Source organism: Amblyomma mixtum, chromosome 3 (genome assembly GCF_055824585.1).
Source record: "Amblyomma mixtum isolate Tamu chromosome 3, ASM5582458v1, whole genome shotgun sequence".
NCBI lineage: Eukaryota > Metazoa > Arthropoda > Arachnida > Ixodida > Ixodidae > Amblyomma > Amblyomma mixtum.
Genome location: NC_143014.1, coordinates 236,065,120 through 236,075,989, shown reverse-complemented (window position 1 = coordinate 236,075,989; position 10,870 = coordinate 236,065,120). Strand labels below are relative to the sequence as shown.

The following is a 10,870-nucleotide window of genomic DNA, read 5'->3' as shown; positions in this document are numbered from 1 at the left end:
ACCATCGCGTTGCTGAAGAACGGCTCCCAGACCCTTATCAGAAGCATCTGTCGTAACAATTACATCAAGGTCTGGGTTAAACATTTGTATGACTGGGCTTGAAGACAAAGCTGTCTTAACAAGCTGGAAGCTACGCTCAGCCGCATCATCCCACGTGAACTGTTGACCAGACCGCAGGAGCCTTCTAAGCGGCTCGACGAGATCAGCAAATCGCGGCACAAACCGAGCATAGTAACCAGCGAGACCCAAAAATGACCTCAAAGTGGCAACATCGTGAGGAGCAGGCACTTTGACAATAGCGTCAACCTTAGACTGCAATGGTGTGAGACCTTTTGAGCTCACCGTATGCCCCAAAAAGGATAGTTCTGAAACAGCAAATGTGCATTTCTGGTTGAGCTTCAAACCTGAATCACCAATGCGTTTTAGCACCTGGTGTAGATTCTTGTGGTGCTCCTCACGTGTCTTGCCCCACACAATCACATCATCAATGTAACAAAGTACGCCTTTACAATCTTTCAAAATATGCTGCATCATTCTCTGAAAGGCTGAAGGGGCAGATGCAAGGCCAAAACACACTCTTAAAACGAAACAATCCTTCGTGTGTGATAAAGGTGGTTAGTCCCCGACTTTCCGGAGTCAGTTCTAGCTGGTGGTATGCCGACGCTAAGTCGAGCTTTGAGAAGCACGTTCCTCCAGCTAGTTCATGAAGTAATTCCTCTGTATGCGGAAGAGGAAAAGCATCGGCAATTACTGCCTTGTTCACTTCATGTAGGTCCACACACAACATAATTGAAGTGTCCTTCCTCACGACGACGATCGGTGAAATCCACTCCGATGCGTCGACAGGTTCAATTATATCTTCGGCCAGCAGGCGTTGTATCTCTACCGATACCTGTTGCCGTAGCGTGAGCGGCAGGCGTCGGAGTTTCGCAACGACTGGTTTCACAGATGAACGACAGTTAACATGGTGAACAAAGCCTTTCACATGCCCTAACTGTTCCGTGAAGAAGTGCGCAAACTGGTGCATAAATTCTGAAGGCAGTGAATCAGGGCATGTCACCTGGCAGCAATTCAAGGTTGAGCCGTTGATAGTGATTCCCAGGCTCCGAACGGCATCAAGCCCCAGCAGCGAAGTGCCCTTGGTTGTGACATGAAAAAGCACACTGGCTCTGTTTCCCTTGTAAGATACGTCAGAAAGAAAGCAACCGCTTAACTTGATTTGTTCTCCGGAATAGTTGCACAAATTGGCAGTCGGCGGTCGTAATGAGTACGTGTCGGCTAGATATTTGTGATAGTGCTCTTCACTGAGCAAAGAAACCGTAGCGCCTGTGTCGACAATCAACGACAATATTATCTTCCCGATAGAAATGTTGGCTCGAATATCTTTCGCCGACGCATTACGGTCACCGATTTGAAGTACCGTGACGGCGTTGGCCTTCTCGGGCTTTCGAACGGCATATTTCTTTTTCTTCGATTTGCACATGCTTGAAAAGTGACCCATTTTTCCACAAGAGTGGCAACGCTTGTTCCTCGCCGGACATGCAGTCGAGTTAGCCATATGCGATGACGAGCCGCACCTGTAGCAACTTCCTTGCTCAGCGTCTGACCTTTTTCGCACATCTTGAATCTTGTTCACAGTGCTATGCGCGAATTCCCCGAGCTCTTGTTGTGTTTGCTCAATTTGCTTCCCGATGTCAACAGCACGCTGCAATGTAAGCGAAGACCCTTCATAAAGCATGCGTTCACGTGTTGTTCGTGACGAAGTGCCTTCCAGTAATTGGTCTCGAATCATGCTATCGGTAGCACTGCCAAAATTGCAAGTAGACGCAAGGTCCCGAAGACTGTTTGTAAATGCTTGAAATGTCTCACCAGGCAGTTGTCGTCTTTGGCGAAACCGGCGTCGCTCCACCAAATCATTCGTAGCGCTCGCGAAATGCGTATCCAGTGCAGCAAGCGCGTCCTTGAACTGGTCCGCCTCTTCCTCCTTGTCCCCGGCCTTGGCGTCCGCAGTCACGTCTGCTCCTTGTGCAAGGATGCTGTAGAATATTCGCTGGCCTTCAACCCCGAGCGAGTTTAGCAGAATTGCCTTGCAACGCTTCGGCTTCAGTTCATCGCCGCCAATGGCCTCCAGGAAATTCAGGAATACGCGTTTCCACTGCTGCCAAGGCACAGCCGGGTCACCGGGTGCAGGCAAGAAAGGGGGCGGTGCTGGGAAACACCCGAGTGACATGGCTCCGATACTGATAATGTGGTGTGAGCAAATTTCACTTACCTGCGTTCTTGCGCTCCTCCGGCGTTCTTGCGCACCTCCGGCGTTCTTGCGCACCTCCGGCGTTCTTGCGCACCTCCGGCGTTCTTGCGCACCTCCGGCGTTCTTGCGCACCTCCGGCGTTCTTGCGCACCTCCGGCGTTCTTGCGCACCTCCGGCGTTCTTGCGCACCTCCGGCGTTCTTGCGCACCTCCGGCGTTCTTGCGCACCTCCGGCGTTCTTGCGCACCTCCGGCGTTCTTGCGCACCTCCGGCGTTCTTGCGCACCTCCGGCGTTCTTGCGCACCTCCGGCGTTCTTGCGCACCTCCGGCGTTCTTGCGCACCTCCGGCGTTCTTGCGCACCTCCGGCGTTCTTGCGCACCTCCGGCGTTCTTGCGCACCTCCGGCGTTCTTGCGCACCTCCGGCGTTCTTGCGCACCTCCGGCGTTCTTGCGCTACTCCTGGCCGCCGATGAGATCGTGGCTGCAAGGGCTCCGTGTCGCCTTGCACCGTAGGCGGTTCATCCTCGTCGCCAATATGTGGTGTCTGGTTCAGACCAGACGCATGACACGGGACCACGCAAGCGCAGTATGCAGAAACACTCCCCTTTATTCGTCACAGTCAAGCCACTTATATAGGAAATCATATTGAATGACGATGGCGATATGTACACTGAAAGAAACGAAACTGAAACAAGAAAGGATACAACAAGTATGTGCGGTGGCTTATAAAAGTTCGAGTGTAATAATGAACGCCGAATTACTGGAAGGCCAGTAGAGAGTGGTCGCCACACTCAGCGTTCCCAGTAAGCAATCCGGCGTGGCTGGAAGCCCATTCCTTGAAGATAGCGAAGACGGGGTGATAAATCACTAGGGCCACCCCATAGGACGTGCTGCGTGGTGGCGTCACTAAGAGAATCGGGACAGAACGGAAAAGTGTCTGAAAAGGGGATATAGAATCAAGGCTGACCGCGCGAAGTCTGAATCTACGAAGTATGATGGATAACTGGGCGAGTTTGTACTGATACATCGCTGTTCCCTCCCACGATGTCTACGAAGTATAGTTGTAGTCCAAGAGATGATCACTTGAAAGCTGAAGAACCACAGGCACGCTGTACGGCTACCCTATAGTAACTCTAGATTGAATCTTATTGCAGGGAAAGCTGGGCACGGTGAGGCGACCGCTGGTCCTCCTCGTGTCGGCGGACAACTCGCTGACCCCGGAGAGAAGCCTGCCCGAGGACGAGGTGCTACACTCTCCTTGGCTGGCCGCCGTGGTGACACCGCGCGGGGGCCACATGGGGTTCGTGGACGGCTGGTTGTTGCCCCGCCAGCCCTTCTACGTGGAAAGATTTGTGGCCGCCTTAGCCGTGGGACTGCGCAACGTGGTCAATGCGCGTGGCATTCGGGTGCTGCATACCCTCGGGGACGACGCCTTCACGAGGGCATAAAACTCGGGCAAAGTCCAACGATTTGAAGGTTATTGTTCTTTTTCTTGCTCAGCGCTTCTCGTTGTGGAGCGCACTTGCCCCCTAGGCGTCGTTTAACCAGGTCGTGCTGTAACAATAGCCGCTTTCATTCGAGGCACAAGCAAGGTCTGTTAATGTTTTTTTTTTCTGTTCATGGAATTCACTGGGAAGATTAGATATAGCATGTTCGTCTACTGCTCCGAGCTTACATATCATGGTTCATACGTTGAATTTTACTTCATGTTTGGATTAACATGGTTCAGCGAAAAAGAGGTAACTGTGAACAGGGCAGATGAACGAAGAGTAGAAATTTTTATTAACGATCATATTTTAGAGAAAATGTCGGGAGCCTAAAGACAAAGCCGTGCGGGATTGTGGATTGCGCGCTTAGTTACACTTGCCCCTGGATCCTCCTTCAGAATCAGCAATCAGATATGGCGTGACCACTGTTTAGACCATCTCTGTTTAAACCTCTGTCGACATACAGGTCCTTTTTTATTTTCAGTCTTCGCCTCTTCCTGAATACTGGTACAGTCAGGCCGGAATGAAACGCGAACACGCATATGTCATACATTTCTACTTTGCAGCGAAATATTCCTTTACAACCTATTTACGATTATGCCCTTCGGCAGACCCTTTATCCAGACACATGAATCAGGCTAGCTGCACACTACTGCTGAAAGTAGGCAGGTAAAATATTTTGTTTTCTTGACATGCGCTGTTCGCGTTTCATTCCGGCCTGACTGTACGTAGGCGGGCCCTGTGCTCTGTACATACCGGCTCCTCTGCTAAAAGTAAAGACATGTCTATGTTTTCATGCCCAACACTGTGTCCCCCTATGATATTTGACACCAAAGGATACACTGCTAATTGTCTGGTATAGCCGGGACTTTGTTCTTTTACAAGGATGAGTTCTTTTCACACACATACTGTAGTGTTTCGCTCCTGCTTACGAACGAGACAAGTAGAAAGATTTTATTACTGCAGTTATCCAAATGCGTGCTTTCCTTCCTCGCCATTGCTTGAAATGATGGCACGCTAAGGGTGCAATGCGCGCAAATATGCTGAATACGCTGATCATTGCGTAGGCCTTGTTTCCAGGATGGGTCATCAAGGTAACTAGGCTTCTCATCCACAACCTTTGGAGGGATGGATGCCAACGTCAGCGCCGAACAGTTCGTTGAGGTGCACAGCGTTAAAATGGTATTTTGGACGCAGGAAAAAAATTGAACGGCGATGAATGGCGACTACGCAACTAGTAATGTGGCAACTCTGCGCTGCATAGACGCTAAAAGCGAACATAGATCAGCCTTTCTAAACTAACATTTGCTCTGTCTGAGGAAAGGCACAGGGCACGGGCTAAGTACAGGGGATGGCCATGTGATAGGGTCCCTGTAGGGTGGAATCTCTGGCTGGGCGCCCGCCTACCTGCCTGCTCCTTCCTTGCTGCAGCGCTTGGCTCAACGGATGCTTTTTTACTACTGCGAAGACGACGACAAACACGCTGCGCCCGGAAACATGGGGTGTGCGAGTCGTACTTAAACCAAACGGAATGCGGGCGGTCTAAATATTTTTGCGCATTTACAATGTTCTTAGAGCATCTGTTGAGGCTTTGGCAAGTTTGGACATAACGAGTACTATAGGATAAAAGGATCAAGTTGGGAAAAGTGAAAAGAAAAATCGCAAGAACCCAACTGTTATGTGAAATATCGGACAGGGCTTTGAAAATAGCCTGCGAACAAAACGAACAAATTAAAAAAAAGTCAATGGTAGAAATTTCAGTTACAGCAATTCAGGAACAAATCAACTACGCAACTATCTTAAATACCAGGAAGCGCCGTAAATAATACTACAAAACTGATAAAGGAATGAAGAAAGCGAAGTGGGCCGTAAAAAATACTACAAACTTTATAAAGGAATGAAGGAAGCGAAGTGAGCCGCCGCGGTGGCTCAGTGGTTACGGTGCTCGGCTGCTGACCCGAAAGACGCGGGTTCGAACCCGGTCGCGGCGGTTGAATTTCGATGGAGGTGAAATTCTAGAGGCCCGTGTACTGTGCAATGTCAGTGCACGTTAAAGATCCCCAGGTGGTCGAAATTTCCGGAGCCCTTCACTACAGCGTCTCTCATAACCTTAGTCGCTTTGGGACGTTAAACCCCAATAAACCAAACCAAACCAAACATCTACTGGCAAAGCATTCCAGTCTCCGACTACTTGGGGAAAATAATACCTGAATGAATTAAAGTAATACCTGAATGAGTCAATATTAAACCTGTTCAAGTAGAGTCCATGTTGATGGAAACGACTGAATAGAGCTAACGGATGGGGTGGAAGAGAGCGTTTGTGCCTGTTTTGTTCTCTTCCGGCCCGTCTGTTAGCGCTGCTCAGTCGTTTCCGTGAACATTGAACCTGTATTCATTTAAATGTTTCGAATGTTTGTTCCTTGTATTTCGCGTAGTCGACAAACCCAAAACCAACTTGCGTCCATTTTGAGTATTTACAAGTAGGAAGACAAATTTTGGGTGCATGAATTGGCTCTAGCACTTATTGCTGGAACCTCAGCTCGATGCAAATTTCAGTTGAAGAATCATCACGTCTGCAGCGGTCGTAAACAAATCGTATTGCTTTCTGTTGGGCACTCTAACTTTTGTGTGCAATGTTTTTTGTATGGGAACCAGGCTACGATGATCTATTCTACTATACGGCGAATTAGGGAAGTGCATGATAGTATTTTTGTATCTGGAGAAGCAGATCTGATTGTCTGCTTTAGTGAATGGAGAGTAGAGAACCTTGCCTGTAACAGAAGACACATGCTTATACCTATTGTAGATAATATGAAGTCATGATTCCTAGGTACTAGTAATCGTCCCTTTTGCTTTATTGCGCGCGGAAATTTGTATGGGAAAGTAAATGGCCTGAAGACAGATGTTTCAAGGTTAATTTTTATTTGCCAGTTCGGACACCAGTTATCAATCGATGTAAGTGTGTTCTGCTATGCAAACTGATCTTCATGGCTATTAAGTTTTTAGTATATACTACAAGCAAACTTCTGCACGTTTGCGTTAAACCTGAGTGCTATGTCATTAATACACAGGACGAAAACGATCGGTGCGAGAGCTATGCCTTGCTTTACTCCGGACTGTACGGCGACTGGAATTGAAGAAGTTTTTTCATAATCTGCAAAGTGACGACGCCTTCGACTATTTTATGACATTGACAGCGTGACTAGATTGTGACTAACTTGGTATGAGACACGCGGTCGAAGGCTGCCGATAAATCTAGAAATATCAAGTTCTCCAAGTTGGTCGGTTGTGAGAGCCAAGTCATGTATGCCTTCTCTTACCTGCGCTGGCGTTGATAAGCCTTTCCTAAAACCATTTGTGGATATCGTTTGGTCATCATCATCATCATCATTTATTATCCCTTAAGGGCCCTAGTTTGGGCATTACATAAGGGGGGGGGGACAAGAAAGTATGGCCATGGTCATATTTATACAGACAAGAAAAACACAACGAGACATGGTGATGTACGTGCATTTCTATGATCCGTGCATTTTGAAATATTGGGAAAACAAACGGACGAAAATTACGCAGGCAGTTATGGTCCGCATACTTTTAACAAACAACAAAACAGTATATTCACACACAAAAAGGAAAAGCAATCGGGTACTGAACAAAAAAATGCAGTGTATTAGAGAAAAGTAAAGCAAAAGAAAAATGAAATCCTATTGCTGCTCATCAGTCTATTTAGAAAAATGAGCGGATGTTAACTGCCTGAATTTTGAGTTGTCACGCTCATGGACAATAGTTTCGGGAAGTGAATTCCATTCATCAATAGCCAAGGGAAAGAATGATTTATTAAATGCATTTGTGGAACCAGTAATACGCCGCACGCTCAGGGAATTGAAGAGCGGACGGGACGTTCGTACAGGTGGTACCAGAAGGGAGGTTCGGAGGTCAGGGTGGTTGTAATATAGATTATGAAATAAACTCAGCCGTAATGTCTTCCTTCGATGAGTTAACGAGTCGAGATCAATGGATGATTTGATGGCACTAACGCTGATCCGTGTATCATATTTTGAGCAGATGAAGCGAGCTGCACGATTCTGGATGCTTTCTAGTAAGTCAATTAAGTATTGTTGATGAGGGCTCCATATTGCGCAGGCATATTCGACTTTAGGTCTAATGTATACTTCATATGCAAGCTTACGAATGTTACTGGGGGATAAAGAGAGAGAACGCCTGATGAATCCAAGTGTTTTAGATGTGTCCGCCACAAGTTTCGTGATATGCTCAGATCAGTTCAGTTTGTCTGTGATAATAACTCCCAGATATCGGTATGATTCTACACGTGAAATGATCATGGAGTTCAATGAGTATGAATAATCAAGGTTGGAGCGTTTTCGGGAGACTTGCATGCTCTTACACTTGGACACATTCAGTTTCATCAGCCAGGTGGCGCACCAAGTTTCTATTGTGTTGAGGTCTTTCTGCAGGAGAAACTGGTCAGATGTATTAGTGATGACGATAAAGTACACAATCGTCATCGAAAAGGCGGATTGTGGATGAAATGCCTGTAGGGAGGTCGTTTATAAAGACTAAAAATAAAAGTGGACCGAGGACAGAGCCTTGGGGTACGCCTGAAATGACATTGGAGTTTTTGGAGCGATGGTCGCCAATAACAGTGAACTGAGTGCGGTCTGAAAGGAAGGAGGAAATCCATAATAGTACCAAGGGGTCAAGAGAGAGGGATGAGAGTTTAAACATCAGACGTTGATGTGGGACACGGTCAAAGGCCTTAGAGAAATCCAGATAGATAATATCAGTTTGAAATGAAGAATCCAAATTGAGGAATCCATTTTCGTCTATACCGTGAAGCAGCTCATTAGTAAACTCGAGTAGAGTTGTCTCACATGACAACCCTTTTCCGAACCCGTCTTGTTTTGAAAAGAAGCTACCGTTGCCTTCTAAATGTAGTGCCGTGTTAGATGCAATGATGTGTTCGAGAAGTTTGCAAGATATCATGTCCGATACCTGATATCTGTACCGCGGAATCATGGCTGAGCCGTGATACGGAGGCTATAGCTACCACCGTAGCCACGATGCTATCTACTCTGCGTATAATGCTCTGCTATCTACTCTATCTATTCTATCTACTCTGTATATATCGTCAGTAAATGTTTGCTATTATAGGCTTTTACGGAAACTAGGAATGCTTTTATTTGAATTTTCCGTCGGGAAATTTGTATTTTTACGAGACTGACGACTGAATCCACGTTTTAATCTGAATAGTAACCAATCACAATAAGAAACCGCAATATCGTTCCATTCCTACGGTTCCCGCTAAATGAGGTTTCCATGAAACTCTCCTGTAATGGCAGTAACGACGTTGCCGTATATGCTTACTTCGCCCTGTGTGCGCTGCTCGCAGAACACTTCCGAACTGGTTGCTCAATATTAATAATTTAATTAGTAGGTTCGTGAGATGACCTTGCAGTATGATTGTAATATTATTCAAGTTTTGCTTTGTGAGAGAAATAAAGCCATTCGTTAGCCCCTTAGAAAGCCTACTACTCCCTGAAAATAAGTACTGCGATGAAAGATCTTTCGAATGTCAACTGCCTATTGGAGCCCCACATACGCTCGTGCGGCCGTCAAGACAAATCGAAGACGCTTTAATGGAAGCAAAAGTGGCGGAAGCTTATCTTCAAGACGTGTATGTTAAATGAGGCTGGCACTGTTATCCTTGTAAAGAAATGTTTTTAAAATTATTATCTCCAGCACAATGACTGACGGTCGAACATGAGTACACCGCACCCCAGTACGCTTGCGAGGATGTAAAAGGAGTAAACAAGAACAAGGCACTGTTCCTAGTGGCCAGGTGTCCTTTTCCGCAATTGTCGCTGCCTCTTCTACAGCTCGCCAACAGGCCGGGGTGGGCGGCGGGCGGCAAGGTCACTGCATGGCCGGCTTGGCCCGCCGCCTTGTCGGACACTCCAAGCTGCTTGTTGTCCCTGCGTGCTTTGTGGGGCGATGCTTATCGCGCCACTTATTGCGAAGGTTCCCTGTAGGTGTGTCCGGATATTTTCAACTTTCTAATAGCGAATCGAATATCTCCCTACTTCAATAGTTTTCGAATAACTGTCATGGTTTTTGAGCAAGGCTCGACGTGGTGTTCTTCTACGGCTGCTTCCAAAACAGGACCCCCACCGACGCCGCACAGCATGCTGCCGCGGTCAGTCGGAGTGGGAAGGAGGGTTGAGCGTCAAGTCGCAGTAAACTTGTGTGTCGAAGTTAATAAGGCCCATACATGGTCTCCAAGATTGTGTGACGCGGCAGAGCTATATGAACACTGCCTTAGATCCGATCTTGGAGTCCATGACACAAACCTAGCCTCGCCCCTTTCGTCTACCGAAATGTGGTGCTAGTTTTTTTCGCTTTTATCAGCAGCAGCAAAGGCAATTTTCTCATAGGTATCACTTGGCGGTCGATGATTTAAATGTATTGACTTTATGCTGCGACCCCTCATGGTGATCAGTGTCGCATCTTTTGACAGATATAAGTGCACACGTAATTGCACGAAATAGCAGCGCTGCCGCTAGCGCCTTGCGGTCTCACACGATGTTTCATTTCGTGCGATTATTCGCACATGTACCGAATATTTGTAAAAATATGAGATTCATATTCCACTCGGTTTTATTGCTTTTCTTTTCGTGTCCGATTCGGTTTATTTGGAGCTGTTTCAGGGATGGATCATTATATAACACATCGTGTATGGTATATTGACGACCTGGAAAACCACAGCAGACGGTCAAATGCGATTATTTACGGCATGGAAGAACGTGAAGAAAAAAACCACTGAAACCCTTAAAGAAAAAGCATCCGGTGGCACTCCTAAAGGAAAACTTGGAGTGATTTCCGGAATAGAAAAAAAAACATCGGCTCGGGGTAATAACGCATTTAAATTTCGACCAATAATACTCAACCTGCTTGACTTCAGAGATAAAATTAAAACACTCAAAAACTACTCGAAGCTCAAAGATTCAGATATATCAGTAAGTGGAGATTTTCACCTTCAACTGCTCGCCCGAAACCTGACTGTAACGTCGTGGTCTGCCCCTGGAGGTTGGACACCCCGCTCGCATCACTTCAACCTC

General features: G+C 46.9%; 1 protein-coding gene across 1 annotated transcript in view; it reads left to right on the top strand.

Moving 5' to 3' along the window:
• Window positions 1-3,698, top strand: part of LOC149354079 (protein ABHD1-like) — a 37,935-nt gene extending 34,237 nt beyond the window's left edge. The window contains exon 6 of the mRNA XM_089575922.1: window positions 3,405-3,698. Coding sequence (XP_089432048.1) covers window positions 3,405-3,698 — 294 coding nt within the window. The remainder of the gene's footprint in view (window positions 1-3,404) is intronic.
• Window positions 3,699-10,870: the final 7,172 nt, after the last annotated feature.